The 19030-nt window shown below is 41.6% G+C and overlaps 1 protein-coding gene across 1 annotated transcript in view; it reads left to right on the forward strand.

Moving 5' to 3' along the window:
- The first annotated feature begins 1258 nt into the window (after window positions 1-1258).
- The window catches only part of LOC144933983 (mucin-5B-like), a 31158-nt gene continuing 13386 nt past the window's right edge, over window positions 1259-19030 (forward strand). The window contains exons 1-27 of the mRNA XM_078859379.1: window positions 1259-1264; window positions 2986-3073; window positions 4062-4118; window positions 5097-5325; window positions 5624-5738; window positions 5854-5938; window positions 6110-6195; window positions 7469-7670; window positions 7975-8097; window positions 8728-8845; window positions 9028-9166; window positions 9885-9980; window positions 10347-10419; window positions 10519-10656; window positions 10785-10949; window positions 11359-11450; window positions 11867-11990; window positions 12617-12869; window positions 14222-14262; window positions 14586-14686; window positions 15379-15530; window positions 16256-16397; window positions 16693-16803; window positions 16891-17082; window positions 17392-17631; window positions 17921-18077; window positions 18567-18695. Of these exons, the coding sequence (XP_078715505.1) occupies window positions 1259-1264; window positions 2986-3073; window positions 4062-4118; window positions 5097-5325; window positions 5624-5738; window positions 5854-5938; window positions 6110-6195; window positions 7469-7670; window positions 7975-8097; window positions 8728-8845; window positions 9028-9166; window positions 9885-9980; window positions 10347-10419; window positions 10519-10656; window positions 10785-10949; window positions 11359-11450; window positions 11867-11990; window positions 12617-12869; window positions 14222-14262; window positions 14586-14686; window positions 15379-15530; window positions 16256-16397; window positions 16693-16803; window positions 16891-17082; window positions 17392-17631; window positions 17921-18077; window positions 18567-18695 (3454 nt within the window). The remainder of the gene's footprint in view (window positions 1265-2985; window positions 3074-4061; window positions 4119-5096; window positions 5326-5623; window positions 5739-5853; window positions 5939-6109; window positions 6196-7468; window positions 7671-7974; window positions 8098-8727; window positions 8846-9027; window positions 9167-9884; window positions 9981-10346; window positions 10420-10518; window positions 10657-10784; window positions 10950-11358; window positions 11451-11866; window positions 11991-12616; window positions 12870-14221; window positions 14263-14585; window positions 14687-15378; window positions 15531-16255; window positions 16398-16692; window positions 16804-16890; window positions 17083-17391; window positions 17632-17920; window positions 18078-18566; window positions 18696-19030) is intronic.

Genomic DNA, 19030 nt, shown 5'->3' on the forward strand with positions numbered 1-19030 from the left:
TCTGGATATTTTGTATTAAAAACCTATCCCTTTCTACAGCTTCGACATGAACACCATGAACATGGCATCCACGTGTGACTGCTGCAAGCCCGAAGCGACGGAGGAACGCACGGCTGTGCTGGATTGCAAAGGCGTTAAAACACCCATTCAGTACACGTATATTAAATCGTGTGAGTGCAAGCTCTGCAAATAGCCATGCAGGAAATAGATTTGTACAGAACATGACAATGAAGACCGTACTCTATTCAGAAGATAAAATGAAATATTAATACGTGTTATCAAATGTAGTATCTTTACTATGCATAATACTTCAATAAGCAGTTCTATATTAATTCACTATATATTCATTTGCTCTATATTGTATGTCAACACACAAGCCTATCTCACTATACTATCTGACTATACTTAACCCCAATGCTGTTGATCAAATATGAAACGTGCCTTTTTAATTACGGTTTATGATACAATACTGTACAATCTCAATACTACAATTAGAATTTATATTGTGTCTCAATAAACTACATCACAAGATATTGTGATGTTTCCATGATTTAAAAAAAAATTTACAATAAAACTTGACAGTACAACCTCAGAGTATCATGGAAATGTGAGGCCAATAACCAAATAGGGTTACCACATTTTCCACAGACTGAGCCCAGACATTTCTCGGTCCACCTAGGTCTATACACACTATGCTACTGTATAGTGTAATAAAGTTCCACACAATGCCACGAGATCTTGGTAGAAATGAAATCCTGCCGCCCATAGATTCTAATTCTCTGACTATCTGGGTCAAACGTGGACCAGGTGGCAATGCCACTCCCAAGTGAGGTCAACATTTATGCGTACCCCATGTACATTCATCAAAATTGACTGATTTGATCTAATACAGTTTCACAAACTCCAGGTCATGCTCCTTTCATTTGAAGGATGCCACTTTTTATTTGGGCGTGATACTGTAGAAATAAGGGAATTACTCATCACTACAGATGCGGGTAAATAAACCGAGTCGCTGGCACTACTGTAGCTCGTAGATCCGATTTTCATATGATTACAGATCTTTGCACGTACTCATAAGTGGTCCTTTCCAGTTCCTACTTGGGGATATTTTTTGTTTTGTTTCAATGAAGAGTTAGCATTAGCTTTAGGGGTTGTAGTTTCAGGTTAGGGACAGATTTGCCAAAGACAGCTTTTCATGTGTTGAGTCTGCAGGAAGAGGAGTCAGAAGTGTATCTTTTTTTGAATGTTTTACTTGGCAATGACGGTACATTTTACGTAAACAATTGTGAGCATAAACAACATCGTGAAAATGTAACACAAAGACAAATGTTGGTGTTCGTGCCTGCAATTCTATAAATAAACCTTATTAAGTTGCATACTTGCATTGTAATTTGTGTTTCCTTTGATTAGAAAATGCGACGCATAAATGTTGGTGTTCTTTCTGTTTTTAGACATGCATTCCAATTAATATGAAAAAAAAACTAATTGGGGAATTATCTTTATGTGAAAAGGCAAATGTTACCTTTTTTTATTTATTGGTCAAGGACCTATATTTGTGTTTTGAATACTCTGCCATGAAAGATTATTCAGAAGCAATCGTAATGCTGAAAGTATGTGATGTAAAGTGCAAGATATGAAACATGCTGTACAGTATTTGGCAAAATGCTATTACATGTAGTGCATACATTGCATTTGCATTTTACTATGCTTGAGAATTGACAACACAATTCAATTTAAATATGACTCAATACATCATACTTAAAAACATCACAGAGCAGAATAACCCCATATTTTTGAGAATGGCTGTGCAAGATATTGTCACAGAACTTTTCAATAACCAATAAAGTAACCATGTTATCTTCTACACAATGAGAAATATGCTTTCCCACACACTTTGGTATTAGCCTGGTGTTATATGCCAGTCAAACCAATAGTTATTACGAAAGTGTTCATTTTGTCTAATTATTACAAGGGGATTATTTGTGAAGTCATTCGTGACTAGACATATACGATTCGTTTAATTTAGCTTCCCAGATTCAATCCCAGGATTTCATTGACACCAGCTCAGCATTCTGATATCTGCACAACTAGAGCCATGTTCTCAGATGGGTCACCCACTCGTGTTGTAGGCGTGGGTCTGCCAGTTGGCCAGGAGATGGCAGTGTTGAGTGTAATCCTTCCTGTGCGTGGTGGGTTTTCGCTACGTACTCCCGATTTTCTCCCATATACCAAATACCCTAGATGGTATTTGTATCCCAGTGCTGAGGAAACTATTGGTATTGAAATGTGATATTATGATTATTAACGCACAATGGACCAAATTATCAGGAATGGGTGCCATCATGAGTCCTAGAAAAATGCAGTCTAAACTTTGTTTTTAATTCATGTACTGTACCGGGTAACGTTCAATTAAGTGTTTAAGGAATGCAGTCAGAATGTAGAGGACTTGAAATTAATTTCAGCTGTGCGCAGTCAGCAATACAATAAACAGCAGACATTATGCTGGCAGGAAATAAAAATCACACGCAGAATTAAAATGGGTATACAGATGCATCTCATTAAGATCGATTCTTGTCCCATGAAACATGGGAGAATTCGCCGATTGGAATCGATGTTTTTCACTGTATGCGACTTATATATGCAAGTGACATGTTACACTCAGGCTAAGGTAATGGTGAAAGCCGTACAAACGACACTGGATCTAAAAATTAGTCGACGTGCAACGTCGGGCCAACGTTTGAATGTGGTGGGAACTGTTGGAGCAATGACCCAATATCTGTTCACTGGATATCGATTTCCTTCCACGAATCAATATAAACGAGACTAATTTGCATAACGATAAAGCATGCGCAAAACATGTATGCTCATGGACAATTCTATTGTTAGTTTTGATAAGGCACCAGATAAGGTATAATGTAATTTTACTCTCATGCACTTATCTAATTGGCAATTAGCAATCTGCACGCAAGCCTTTATTATAAATAGGGATGGCATTTGCTTGGCCTCCTATCCCCGACCTCAATAGTGGATATGATGAAGAATTGGGCAGGGCTGTGTGCCCTGGTTTGTGCAGGTGGGTAAAAGTGTCGTGGTTTAGCTAAGTATTGGTGCATGAAGCTGGTCTTCTTCGCCTGACAAACGTAAAAAAAAATAGAATTGTTAACCTGATATGATTTTTAATGTTTATCTACGATCAGACACTAACTACTCCAATGTGTTTCCCGCAAAAGCTTATATTTAATGACGTACCCATGGGAAACCGCCCACTTTTTATATCCTGTTTGTCCTAAAAGTTATCTCCTAATGTACCAGAATTTCCACTTTGTTGGGAAGTACCCTAGAGGCTTTTGAGACGAGAGATAAAGGGCTTTATATTACCGTGTACAAGTTGTAATTACTAGAGTGGCTACCACTATTTATATATGCAACGGATGTCTTTTTCTCCTTTTTTTAAAAAGACATTCAAGTAGTTTGACTGCCTTTCATGCATGGCTGAATATCGAACCTGACAACTAAGTTTGCTTGGTGGCAACTCATGGCAGAGGTGTGGACTCGAGTCATGTGACTTGGACTCGAGTCAGACTCGAGTCATGAATTTGATGACTTGCGACTCGACTTGGACTTGCATAACAATGACTTTGTCCCACCTCTGACTCATGGCCTATCACACTTGCGTGTAAAATTAAAAAAAATGTAACTTATTTAGATTATTAATTTGGGTTTAAGGAAAAATCAAAGTCGCGTCAATCGAAGGTGGTGTTAATCTGCTAATTGGATCAACCTCACGCGGATAATCGATTAATCTGTACTATCGAATACTTGCAACACCACGTTAGCACGCAACCCTGACACGTTAACTTGAGCGTATGTGGGTAGCTGGTGCCGTTTTCTTGGTAATGCTGATGCATGGTCCCTGCACTTGCCCACCCACCTGATCAACCCCACGTTAACATTACCATGTATTGTACACGTCTAAAGTGGCCTGAAAATTGGCTGTTACATTTTTTTGTACAAATAGTTGCGTGAAATGTGGTCCTTTCTTTTTTATCCACGTGACACAGCGACGCTGATGGTGATCACGGCAGACCCTCCAGACCACGAGACTGTGCTTCCAAATGGTAAGTTAGCACGTGAAACACAATGCCACAAGGTTAGATTGCATGAACTGGCAAAGTTTCAAGGCCAAAAGGACGTGGCTTGCCCCATCCATTTATTTGGTGTCCTCTACATGCACCTACTCCTACATGCTATGTAAATTAATTGCTTTATTAAAGTCTAACTGATCCCACTGCAGGTTATTCTGGTCTGAAGTGCCTACCATTTTTAAAGTAGTTGCTGTCTGTTCTTTGTAAAGCGTTTTTCTATCGCTCAAACCCACCCTGAGTGCTATCTCCACAAACCCCAATTTTCGGCACATTTACTGCCCAAAAAATACGGCTTTTTTGAGCATATGCTAACTCCCTACTTTAAGAGTACAAGACTTCACCTATCCACTACAGTAGCGTGATCTTGCATTGAGGCCCTACTCTTTGGTATGTTTATTAAGCACCCCTTTTCCCAGCTGGAATCTTCGTCAAACCTGCATCACGCCACCTACCATTCCGTTTGACATGAAAATTGGTGCAATTTGAGTTTAACACTTAGCCATGGAAATGCATTTAATCGCCCAATGGAAATGCGTGCTCGTTTTTGATGAAGGTGGCAAACTTTATTTTGTCTTAAATGGGGTGTATCGACCATGCCTGTTAATTATAATACTGACGTTTTAAAAATACATATTGGTTCCCTTTGTGCCGACCCATTTGTCATGTTTCAATTTGTAGTTCCTTTGCAAAGAGACATGCATTTAACAAGTCCGTTACCTTAAACATTAATTTGTGTAACACCAGATGTACGTGGTGACTTCAGGATACCAAGTGATCGGTACAGAAAATGAATAATTGATTCGCAGGATTGACTCTTGTGTGCAGGGAAGTCTTAACCAATGACGGTTTTGCCCAATTCTGTTATTTTCGCTACAAAGAAGCGGAGGGAAAACTACGGCTAAATTGAGATCCGATTTCCTGTACTATACCACGCATGTTTTGGTTCTTCAGAGGGTGTGTGCAGCACGTGGGGAGATGGCTTTGTGAAGACCTTTGATGGATCCTTCTTTCAACTGAAGTCCAACTGCTCTTATACGTTTGCCCGGGATTGCCGGTCGCCATTCCAGGAGTTGAATGTTGTGGTGACGCGCGTCAATGGGGCCTACCTTAGCATTTTGATCCAAACCGAATCTGATGTGGTGAAGATATCTGATGGAATCTTATCGCTTGGACAACAAAGGTGAGGGAGGGGAAGTTGAAACCTTGAAATGATATTGGAATTGAACTTGACGGGCTCATAGGCTGCCAATGATGTATGTGGTTTGGTGTAATTGTCCTGCATAAAACATCGTGCAGTCTTTTACTCTTAACTAATATACAGCAACTGCATTGTTTTAACTCTTCTACCAGTGTCCAATGCATTTCATGATAATACTATGTACTCCTGTTGGAATAATTCACCCATGCTCTTTTGTGTACTTTAACTTTTAAACGCCTTTTTTCCATGTCCTGGAAATCACTATTTAATATTTTACCAGCGTGGTGGTGCCTTACATCAACACTCGGCTACACATCACTCGGTTTGGGATGGGACTCAAGATCACCCTACGCAATCCTGGTATAAAGATTATCTGGGCCCAAGACGTCTTGTTGGTATGTGGTGGTTTTGTGATGGTTCTGAACCACCTTTTCAACTGGCGCCCCTGGCATTCATTTTCACGATCTTTTGCTCAATTTCTGTTGTGAACTGACCGACCATGTGCCTTAGGTGGTGGTTGGCAGAGGTGCTCGTGATGGCATGTGTGGACTTTGCGGAAACTTTGATGGTCAAAAAGAGCTGAGTGCTAATTATGGTAATATTCAAATATCCAATTTCATATCTACTGCACATAATGGCCCTTTCATGTTTGAACACTGAACTTGCACCTGAAAGTATCTGTCGGCTGTGGTTAATCCACTGCATGGGGGCAGCATGGCTAATGTATATTCAAGGTTTAGTGTAAATGCAATGCTTCTGTGTGCAGAGAATATTGACTTGGAGGCATACGAGTACCCGCAGAGACTGAACCAGGAGTGTGAGGTGAAGAGTACAGCGTGTTCCAAACCTTGGGTGAGTTGCCCAGTGTACCCCCCCTCCCCAAAGTCGGACGGATATTCAATGTAGGGGCATAACTTTGAGGGTTGCCTTGTTGAAACCTGACTGTGGAGTATCCACTTTATACTGGTAGGAACGAAGTGGACCAGCCTACAATAGATTAATTCGTCCGTCCGTCCATCCGATGTCCGATTATGTGTCGCAACATCGCCCCCTACTGAAAACACTTGGCATGACCCTACAAAAACCTTTAGACTCTGAGGCTTTCCTGGCTAAACAAGTGTAACATTCCCTCGGCTTTTAATTAACTTTGAAATTAAATAAAAAAACTCGCAGCGCCCTACAGCTAGGCCTAAGGCCTAGAACTAGGCCTCAAAGTCTCCCTTCGTATCGTACCCCCGTGTGTGTGAAAGGGAGTTAATGTTTAACAATGTTACATTCCCTGATGTTTTAGAATAGAAACATTTACATTTAAAGCTTTAACATTAATAATTAAAACATTTAAATTATACATTAATAATTAAAACATTTCAATTAAAAATTAACTCACAGCGCCCTAAAGCCTATAGCTAGGCCTCAAACTCTCCCTTCGTATCGTCCGATTAGGTGTAGCAACATCGCCCCCTACTGCAAACACTTGGAAGGACCCTCCAAAAACCTTTAGACTCAGTGGGGCTTTCCTGGCTAAACAAGTGCAATAATACATTATGTTTCTATTCTTTGGTTATTCGTTCCTACCCGCCCACCCCGCAGGGTCCTGTTTTTCCCATCAGGCTCCAGAATGTTACATACATTCCTAAGATTTACAAAACCTGCGACTTATTCTTTCCAACCCTACAACCGTAGACTTTGCATCAACGTGGAGAATGAAACCGCTAAAAACAAGTGGTGTACTTATTTTACAAACCAGAAACTGACGCATATCGTGATTACATGCTTTGGTTTCTGGGAGGAGCAGTTGCCGCGTCTGCCTCCTACCTGTTGGTACTCAACAGGTAGTTGGTACTACCAACAGTTGTGCGTTTTCAACGCTTGGTGGCATGTACAGAAGATTGACCCAAGCTGCTTGGCAAGGAAAAGTGGCCTTAAACCATAAGATGCACATAAACAAATAACACTGTTTTATTTGCATGCATTTGGTTTCCAAAGAATATAACACTATTTTTAGCAATATAGTAAGCAAACCAAACCGAAATGCACTTATAATGCATGTAATAACGAATTTTTGTAAGTCTAACCATTGGGCTACACCTATGTATAAATTTGTTTTGTCTGGACTTTACCACAGATGTGGAGCACCTGCAGTTTGGCAATACAGCGCATGGGTCCATGTGACGTGCCTGCATCTGGCTTCGTGGCTATGTGTATGCACGAGCAATGTCATTGCGAAAACCAAACCATGTGTGGCTGCCCCTCGCTCACCGCCTTCTCACTCGAGTGCATCATCGGAGGTGCCACTTTGGCCTCCTGGCGCACGTCGAACCTCTGTGGTACGTAAACGTTCCTGGGGGGGGGGGTGGGGGAAGTCTATAGTGCCTTCAGATAAATAACCAGTGAGAAATGCAAATTATGTATTATCATTCACCCCCCGTTACGTCATGGGGATATTTAACCTCTCATGATGCATATAACATGTCCTAGTTGTATTCAAGTCTCAACTTTGGCCTATTCAAAGGTAATGCTGCAAGTGCGAACCTTGACATGAATCCTGTAAAACCTGTATAGCATTCTGGTTTTGACATGCCATCTGCTGCTTATGACTAATGCACACTGCCTTGTCTTTTGTGCCCAAAGCTCCCCAGGATTGTCCTGGTGACCTTGTATACGAGGAGTGTGGCTCCACCTGCCCACAGACCTGTGCCAACCCCTTCCAGCCCATGTGCCAGGGTTGTGTACCTGGCTGTTTTTGTCCACCTGGTGAGCCATGAGCCTGCAATATTAAAATTATGATTCGATATTTTTTTTTTTTACAGTGAACCGCATGTGGTTGGGTTATGGTAGACATTGGCATCTTTCTCCATTTGCTATACTGTTTCAAATGCTTGCTGGTAGCAAAACTTTTCTAATATTCGTTTTATGTTAAAGAGCTGATAAAACGGACATCTCCTTTCTGTATGGTGTTATACTTTAATTGCTGTTTAACTTTATTTATAAGGATGTATCCATGAATAGTGGTTTGTTTTTGGTTGCATACAAATGGCTTAACTTTTAGTTTTTCCAAATGTCAACACTTTTCTGTTCAACCATGTAAAATCAAAAGTCTGATCTTTAACCACACCCTTTTATTAAATTCCCTTGCCACCTGGTTTGCAACAAGACGGTGAGCTCCCTTCCCTGGTCGGATATGGATCCTTTAACTTGCCGTCTTTGCCTTCTCTCCATCTTGTGTACCATGCCATCTGCTTTTCTCGTATTTTTTAGCTCCTCAACTGCAACCTAAAATCTACCCCCGTCTCCATGGACTGCTTATTCTTTTAGCTTGATTCACTGTTTGGTGTCCTAATGGTGACATGTTACAAACGATTTAAACATCGCCTTATTTTGCAGGCTCTGTGCTAAACGTGAGCAATGGGACTACCTGCGTGTTGCTGAGCGAGTGCAACTGCACTCTGAATGGAAACGCGTACAGCCCTGGTGCCATTTCTCAACAGGGTTGTCGAAGCTGGTGCGTTTTAAACTTCCTTTTGTGGGACACCACCTAACTAGTTTTTTTAAACCAAGTACTTGCCTTGCTAAGCAGGGAACACGTTTGACATCTAGATTGGTCTGGCGTTTTATAAACCAATGATGTGGAATACGAATTTGTTTAATCAAATTGTTGCCACAACTCATGGCATCCTATTGCAGTGTGTGCAAGGCTGGCCAATGGAGCTGTAATGCCCTGCAGTGTGCCGATGGTTGCTCCCTGGAGGGTGGCTCCAACTTCATCACGTTTGACCACAAGTCTTTCATCTTCAATGGAAACTGCTATTACTACCTTTCCATGGTACTGTTGTTTGTTGTACGAATTCTTGCTGTCGAGCATTTGCACAAGGGTTGGCAAGAACAATCCTTTTCTAAAATAACAATTCCACGTGCTCATTCAAAATAAACGCCTTCAGTTTTCACCAGCCTAAATTGACTTCCTAGGCAGTTGCTGTGGAAAAGTTGTTGCTTAGCTAATCTGAAATTGTAAGGTTTCCACCAAGTAAAACATTACTTCCATTGTTTTAGCATTTGTTCATCAGGTGCTAGATATTTTATGCGGCTGCAGTATCTACTGAAATAATACATTTGTGCAAGTTTAGTGTTGGAGAAAAAAATATATATCCAACATTAAGTTGTGGAAAATAATTAACTTCCTCCAGTAACGCGCATGCCAAGTCCTCCATCTTGCACATGGGAACTTTTTAATTCGTCAAATGGTCTGTGTGCACCTTTTGCTTATAAATGGTACAGCTAAGACTTCTCACAACGGTTCTTTCACCTAAATCTTCCTTCGTATGCTCGCACGCCTCCCTCACCTTGGTGATCAAGAATATTGTTATAACAAGCCGACCTAATTCAGCTTGTGAAATTTCCAGCAGCTTCCTAAATCCTTTGTAATATGAGCTTTGAATTGTGTTCTTGCCATAGGCCAAAATATGCTGCTAATTCTTAATGACATGCCTGTCCATAGTGACCATTTTGCAGTGATGCAAGCACTTGCACATTTGCCTTGCCAGAGCGCTGATTGGGTAATTGAAGTTCTACTCCGACCATGTTCATCATTTCCAGTTGAAAGAGCTTGCTTAAAGAGCATAACTCTGACGTCTCAATCGGTATGTACAACATGCTACACCGTTTAAAAGTATTCGTGTTGCCTAAATAACAGGACGTTTAAGGCATGCAGGAATGCCAATAGCTTGCAGTGGCCACCTGCTGGTCTTGTTAAGGGACTTCAACAAAGGCTTGCTAATGGCACCTACTATTTAAAATCAAATTTGAACTGTTTATGGTTTCAATCTTCTCATGGTTCTCCATAATGGCGAATTCAAACAATCGATAGCTTTTTTTTTTTAAATGGTCGTCTACGTGCTTTCACGTTTTGGTTGCATGCCCTTAATACGGCATGGACTATCAACCAGACGGCAACTGCATTTTCACCTCCTATGACTATGAAACTAATGTTGTTTTTTCATTACCAGATATCTTATGAATTCAAAAGCAATGGTGACATCCTGTCCTCTAAAATGATTGTCCCGCTACCTCACGAGTCCGGTAAATGAAAAGGCTATACCAGTGAACTATGGTTCTTTGCATCTTTTTGGCTCTTTGGAAATTTGTAATGTTGTGCTAATGTTTATTCCAATGTTGCAGGCAAAATCACCATTTATAAGACTTCTTCAATGTTCCTACAAGTGTTCACGTCATTTGGCCTGAAAATGCAGGTGCAGATCTCTCCCAGCATGCAAGTGTATATCACACTGCCTGAAGCATTTAGGGGCCAGACAAAAGGTAATCTTGTGCATGTCTTTCACAAATGTAAGAATGCTTCTTGAAACAATATTAACATAAATTACACCTGGATAAAACTTACCATGTTTTAATTATCTGACCTACCATCTGCACCAAATGTGTAACAGGGCTGTGTGGAAACTTCAATGGAGTTGCTACGGATGACTTCATGTCCAGCCAGGGGCTGGTGGAAGGCACAGCTGTTGTGTTTGCCAATTCCTGGAAGGCAAGCTCTGATTGTGAGGACATTGATACAATGGTTCAAGATCCATGCCTACTCAACATGGCCATAGGTAGTTCACGCTTTTCAATTCCTTCCTGTTTTGTAAGCATGTGTGAAAGAAATGCATTTGCACGTCTAGCGTTCCATAAAAGGAGGACCACGTTGTTGAAGATTTAATGTGCATAACCTTGGTATAATAAAGATGCCTTGGAATTGGGCGTTTTCTGGCTTTTAATGAACTGGCCAAGCTTGGATACAAACCCAGGGCAAAAAGTAATTTGCATGATGCACCATTTTTTACCCTGATGTCAATCGGTTTCTCAAATGGTTAATTGCAGTTCCAGAATCTGCCTTAATTTTTCTAAACCTTTATGCATATATATATACACAAATTGTTTCGGTGTTTGCTTTGTGTACCACCTATAATAACCATCCTTAATTGTAAGAAAATCAAGTCTTTGCACGTTCTATTTCACCAGCGGAAAGCGCCGAGCGCGACTGCTCCTTTTTACGAGCACCTGGAATCTTTGCAGAGTGCCATGACCTGCTAGACCCCTACAGATACTACAAGGTAATACTTTTTAAATGAGCTTCATTAAAAAAATATTGCATGCGCTTATTAATTGCAACTAATACATGCCTTTGCTTAATGGTGGCAATCCAGAGGTTTCTGGCAAGCTTAATCTTCATATTCAGGTCTTAAAATACATGTGTTCCTGGCTCTAAAAATCCATGCCATGGCAATTTGTGATGGGTGCATTTTTCATATCCTCTTGTCCACCGAATTATAAATGAGTACGACACTTCGCTTCATTGTCGAAGACTGTATTCTCGCCTTGCATGTCTGGCCATTGGAGAAATTGGACTGAAAATTACTGCCTGAGAAAGGGGCTCTACTGCTCCTGGAGGCCCCATTCCCTCTGTAATAGTATGGGCAAGTACAGTAACTGCATGATTGCAGCTTTACGTCCTTTACCGTGTGGTCAGAGGTGCATATCAGATGCGTGCAGCTGCCCAGCAGGCCACGATTGTGTGACTGAGACTCAGTTTGCCTACGCCCGTGCCTGTGCATCCAAAGGCCGTGTGCTGCGTGGATGGAGGGAAGCCACTGGTAATGCTGTACTCAAAACTACCATTTGGGGGGTCAAAGAATATCGCTTCCAATTAAAAAAGTCTGGAATGTTGGGGGTAGATGAAGGGTTCTACAATAGACCAGCTCTCAATCGCATGGGCAATTGCCCACCATTTTCTATTTCATTTGAAATGAATATCATTCTGTTTAGTGTGCAACCTCCAGTCCATTTGAAAGTGCTTAAATTGACTTTTTTATGGTGACTCACAGAACACACTAATTATGAGGCCTTAATATTGCCATGAGTGCACTTTGGTAAGACCCAGGATTTTGCATTGCTTTAAGATGCCTCACTCCGTGCCAGTCCATCAAATTCCTGAATCTTTAGTCCATTTCTTATGCATTCCATAGATTCACATTTTTGAATTGGTGTTATCCTGGCAATTCCAAGAGTTGCAACAATAGTGTTTTTTACGCTTCCATATTCTTAAGGCTGGCAACCATCGGCAGGCCAGTTGTATTCCATATTTTTACTGGCAAATCTGCTATGATTTTGGCAATTCCTCATGTGCATAAAAATATCATGACTTGCCTGCTTTTTATTTGACGCCTAAATGCTATTGACTTTAAACCGCTAATGGAATGACACTGACTTTCTCTTTCAGATTCACTGGTGGGGTGTTTACAGAACCAGTTATTTAGTTACGCCAGTGATGGCTGTAAACGAACATGCCGCTCTCTGAGCAACCGAGATGTGGCATGCACCGTGACTGATGTGCCTGTGGAAGGTTGCCAGTGCCCTAGGGGGCTGTATGCGGACGACCAAGGGAAATGTATTTCTGTGGCTAGCTGTCCCTGTTTCCTGAATGGCGAGAAGATTCAACCAGGTGCATTTGTCTACATAAATGGTCTGTCTTGGTACGTACAAAGCTTAACCATTGTCCCACTGTCGACGGCCATAATGTTCTTGCCCTGCACCAAATGAAGCATGCACTTTCAGTTTGATTTTAATGATTTAAAGATCTGAACCAATATTTGGAAGGACTGCAGTGGTTATGGCATGGGAATGAGTGGCATCTTATGGGAAGACAGACCCATAATGGTTGGTTGAATCCCAGCAAGACCTTTTCAAAATGGGCCTCAAGTTTAAAGTGTATTTTTCAATGGTATACGACCCAAGTATTCTGCTCCCAGAGATTAGCATTTTTCCACGTCACAATTAGGCATTTTTTTTAATGGTTGGCTTGAGTCCTTTGTGCAGACTTCACCCAAGATGTCACGTGGTTATAGCAACTAAATGCATCACAAGTATAATGGCCTTTCGTCAGCGACTCTGCAATGTCTGTACATGGTCAGTAATGCCTAGTTTAACGTGGTTTTCTTCCACGTTAAGAGTAATTGCTGTACTGAATCATATTTGCACTAGCAACTGCCTGTAGTCCCATGCTGGTACAACTGGAGAAGGTTACACCACTACTCTATAATTCTGAATTCTTTATCCTTGCTGCTCTACGATGCAGCTCATGTAGTTGGGCAAAAACTCCATGCATTTATATAAATGTATGCAAAAACACATACATTACCATCGTCAAAGAGCTTGACCTTTTTGTACTGTACATTGTAGCTTTAAAATGTTCTCGGTAGACCATCTTTAAATTGATACGATTGTTTATGTAACGTTGCTTTCACCTTGCGTCCATGCCCTTCATGAAAATTAGCTTGTGTACGTAATAGGCGGTGTTCAATTTGTACATTTCAGAAATTTCGCAAACAATTCGTCTAAAATGCTTCCTGTGAGGTGCACTGGTATAGGTGCCACGTAACTATCCTTTACTCGAACAGCCCTGCTTGTACTGCAGGCTTTGTTTATATTCTGGATGTGCCATGGAATATTCCATTTTCTATTGTCACACCCCTTTAGTGACTATTGGGCATCACTTCAAGGGGAAACGCCATTTTAAGCTTTGCCCTCCAGGGTTCATAACTCCGATTTTGGGTGGCTGGATTTAAGTCCTAAGATACATATGCCAAGAACATTATTAATCTAAAACAACACGTCTACAAATTGCCATGAGAGTACGTTAAGATTACCATAACATCCTACAAGCAAACCTAGCTATGGCCTGCAATACGTCAATGTGAATTGGCACAGGCAATACACTTTTACTGTTTGCTGGAGAATGTGTCGCTGCCATTTTTATGTGGGTTATAATTTGACGTTGATGCAAATGTTAATTTATATGCTTAACCTAAGCATTCCTCCATTTCAGTTATTGTAAGAATGGAGTACTGCGCTGCCAAGATTACCCAGGTATGGGCTATCGTAAGTCTTACCAGAAGTGTGCAGCATTTTGCAGCCCTTCAATAATTTGTAGATTAACAAAGGCTCTTCAAGCCATTTTGAGGCTTTCAACCTGAGGGGCGTTTCCCACAACCCCAGTGTTAATTGTTGGCTGTTGAAATAGACTTTTGTATTACCTTGCGTTTTTTATAAATACGAACGCTTTCATGTTAATTGGTTTTTGCTCCCCTTTTTCATGGAGTGAGAATACAATAATATGGGCTCATGATTTGCTGCCATTTGCTTTTTCATGATCAAATGCATGGCGTTTTAATTCTCCTTTTTCTCAACAGAATGTAATCCCCCAATGGTTTATACCGACTGCATCAACGGCCAGAATGGTGTTTATGGGAAGGCTTGTGAGAGAACCTGCGAGTTGCAGCAACCCCCATGTGTAAGTCTGTGCCCAAATTATTCATTTGTGGCCTAGAAGTAGTCTGCTTATTAGAACAGTTGGTTTAATTTGGCTGCCCTTGTTACTACTGCAGGTGTTTTTAACCATACAAATAGGTGCCTCATCTTTAAGTGGCCATTTAAATATCCTTTTTACACATGCGCAAAAACCTACCTTCAAACCTTTGCCAGCTTTTTGGCTAGTATGGCGCTACAACATCTCTCCTGGGGACCTAAACAAGTGCAGTCTTTTGGGGGAGGCACGCACGTCACGAGGCACTTTAAAGGCTATTGCCAAGGGTTGTGGCCATGAGGGGCCGCTGGCCACGTGGGTTACCCATTGCTGATATTGACACTTTGCACTTGGATATTCATTTTAAGCCTTCAATCTCCAGAGGCCAATATTTTAGATGCATCCATTCCACTTCAAACTATAGGCCAACTTGGTTGCAGAATTATGCAGTGCACTAAGCTCTGCCATTTTTGTGCCCAAATATTAAATTCAGTAGTGACCTAACCTTCTGGACTTTCTTAATCATGGCCATTTTGGACCTACCTTAGTAGTGGTGTCATTTGACTGGTATGGAAAGACCACCGATATCTTCAACAAGAATTCACTTTCGTATAAAAGCTAGTATAGTTGAAGTGCTGAATATCAAACCCGATTTTTGTTGTTTGCATACCCATGTCCAGCTCGGCGTACGGTGCTATCCAGGCTGCGTTTGTCCAAAGGACCTTGTGAGGAATCGCAATGGCACCTGTGTCCTACCTCGTTTTTGCCCGTGCCAGCACAATGGCATTACGTATGCACCTGGGGATTCGATCCAAGTTGATTGCAACCAATGGTAAGATTATTCATGTTTTTACTATGGGACCCAAAGCCACGAGAGGATGGTGTATGCAAGATTACCATTCTTGGCCAAATTGAGCTGTAGTAAAACATGACATATTTGGCCTTACTGAAATTATGGAATAAACATTTTTTTGCTTTGTGTTGTGAAACGCTAAATGTAATGCCGTTTTGTCATTTACATCTACAACTGGCCATGATTCCTTGGGTTTGAGGGGTGTTTACTGGTTTAGACCTAATTGCATTTCAAAATGTCCCAAGCCTTTACTCGATGTGTTCTTGTTACTAAAGTTAGAATTTGAAGTTTCTAACTTTCAACTTCTCAAAACACCGTTTTTGTATCGAGGTTCTTAAACCCATTTTTATGGCCATATCATTACATGGCCTAAATAATAAAATCGATTTCGTCTACTAACCTACATTCAACTTGGGTTAAAATGCACTAAATGTGCATGGGAGGGGGGGGAAAGGTATACCTAAAATGCCCCCCCTGACTGAGCAAAGTGATCGGTAGTCAAGTGTGAGGCCACCAATTAGCATTGGGGCTGCGATGTTGATAATGGCAGCTGTCAATGTAGTCTTCCATAGTGTTTCCAAAATACTAAACCTCATAGGTAATGGCCAAACATCAATTGTGTGATCCTGCCTTGGTTGACTTGGTTAGGCATTTGTGGGTAAGTGATTGTTACTACAATGCATTCTTTTCTCATTTCCATTCAGCAACTGTTCCAATGGTTTCTGGAACTGTACCAAGAACTACTGTGCAGCCATCTGCAAGACATTTGGAAATGGCCATTACACCACATTTGATGGAAAGAGTTTCTTGTTTAATGGACACTACTGTGAATACGTAGTGGTGCAGGTATGGAACTTTATACTAGTAGGAACGAAGTGGACCAGCCTACAATATATTATATTGTCCGACCGTGTAGCAACATCGCCCCCTACTGCAAACACTTGGCATGACCCTACAAGAACCTTTAGACTCGGTGGGGCTTTCCTGGCTAAACAAGTGTAATAATACATTATGTTTATATTCTTTGGTTATTCGTTCCTACCAGCCCACCCCGCAGGGTCCTGTTTCTCCCTTTATAATGAGACCCGCATCTTTTTATATTTAACATGTCCCTACATATGAAATTTTGTTTCGTTCATAGGACTACTGTGGCACCAGTCCACAAAATGGAACGTTCCAGATCGCCGTGGAGAACGTACTGTGTGGCAATACCTTGTCCACTTGCTCCAAATCCATAAGATTCTTCCTGCAGGCAAGCCCTGTGCACTCTTAATTCAAATCGCATTAAAGTTGCCTAATTCTTGCGTCTGAAATTTATAATGTGGTTTTCTATTCCCAGGACCAAGAAATAAAATTGGCAGATGGGACCTATTCATTCTCTCCCAGATCCAGTACCAGGAGTATTAGCAGCACACACAGATTTAGGGTGTATTCTGTTGGGCTATACCTAATTGTCGATGCTTCCAATGGAATAAAACTAGTATGGGACCGCAAGACAACCCTGTTCATCAAGGTCACTCCGGACAGGAAGGTGAGCCATAAATATTTATTTAATTACCAACTCTTTTCTCCATTTCTGTATATGCCTCCATTTTAGGAAGATGGTCTTCACGATGCCCTTTCTCTTGCAATTGAGACATGCACTCATTTGTAACTTGGGCATACAAATACAGTAGTTGCACATGCACCTCCAGCTTATTATACGTCTGTACAAGAAGCTTGATTGCTGTGCACATTGTCCAAGAATGTGCTGCTAACACATACACTGACAAATTCTTGTCATGGGTCTGCTGGGATTTTGTCACTGTAGTCTAATGTGACGAAATTGATCTCTTCCTAGGATGAGCTGTGTGGCCTTTGTGGAAAGTACAACGGAGATGTGTCTGACGACTTCACCATGCGGGACCACTCGGTGTCGGCTAATGCGCTTCAGTTTGGGAACAGCTGGAAGGCCGACGAGACGTGCTCTAATATGGTCGAGGAAGTCCCTCCTTGTGTGCTGAACTTTAACCGTAAGGTGTCTGCCGAGCGACAGTGCAGCCTCCTCAGCAGTGGGATATTTGCATCATGCCACGGAGAGGTATGCTTTACTTTCCACTCGCTGATTGCGGCGTGGTTGCTCGACTTGTGCAATTTCTGAGTTTGGAGGGTGAAGTGAATTATACCTAACACCAATTTATTCTTTGAAACATTGGTTGTATTGCTCTGCAGCCTTTGTCCCCAAAAATGCAATTGTGTGTGCCTAAAGTTGACTTGAATTTTTGCTAGTATAAACTCCAGATGACCTTTTACACAAGCGCCTTGCAAAGTGAAATGTTTACCTCGTGTTAATGTCTGCCTTTCATGCCACCCTTGTGGGGGTGGGGAAGGTGGACTACATGCCATACTATGAGGCCTGCGTACGTGACTCGTGTGCATGCGACACTGGCTTGGAGTGCGAGCTCTTCTGCACGGTAGTGGCTGCCTATGCGGAAGCATGCAATGAAGTTGGCCTGTGCGTCTATTGGAGGACCCCGGACTTGTGCCGTGAGTGATGCCTGAAAAATACACATGCACTGCATAGAATCTCCATTTTGTCAAATGTGCCCTCCCATGTGGTGCGTTATTCCTGCTTGGACAAAGCTGCCAGAGTCCATAGACTGATTTTTTTCATAAATTTGGGTTGACCCTGTGTTCTAATGGAGAACCTCCCATGGAAATTCAAGTGGTTGGCCACAGACCATGGGCCATGTCTAAAATTCGCCTTTGGCAAGCCTCCAGTAACTTCATGAGGGTTTGCTGGAATACCTGAAACTGTGCACGGTCTTGGTGTATGCTCCCCAACACCCTTGCCTCATGCACTTCTGGGAAAGTGAAGTAACTTCTGACCTAACAATGCTGTTTTGAAACGTATTTGACTTTAAAAAGATGAATGGAGCATTCCAACCTTTTTTTAAAATGGTTTACCCAACTTTGCCTCGCTTCATTTTAACCTTAGCTCCTAGATAACACCGTTTCTTCGCTCCTGTTTTCCAGCTATTTTCTGTGACTTCTATAATGACCCCAACACATGCACCTGGCACTACCATCCATGTGGCACTGTCAACACCAAAACTTGTGGCGATCCAGAAGGCATCAACCTGGGTGACTTCCCAAGGCTTGAAGGTACATGCACAGGCTTTTCAATTGACCGAACCAATTTTGTTTGGTACCTCATCCAGTTCTAGACATTACACCTCCATTATATGAAATAGATTCGACTTGAACGTTCTTGATTTAATTGTGCATGGTCTTGACTTTACCACCCACTTACTGGCTTCAGGCCCAAATAGTCCCTGGGCCAGAGTAGCAAATTGGTGTACAAGCTTGGGTAGAAAGATCCGTTGCCTCCAATGTTTGCATGGCAAAAGGGAATTTTAAGCCACTTACTAATGTGATTGCCTTATGCAAAACTGTCCTGCAGTTTTTACACCGGGGATTACCAACGTTGTTAAAACAAA

The sequence above is a fragment of the Lampetra fluviatilis genome, chromosome 8 (assembly GCF_964198595.1).
Source record: "Lampetra fluviatilis chromosome 8, kcLamFluv1.1, whole genome shotgun sequence".
Lineage (NCBI taxonomy): Eukaryota > Metazoa > Chordata > Hyperoartia > Petromyzontiformes > Petromyzontidae > Lampetra > Lampetra fluviatilis.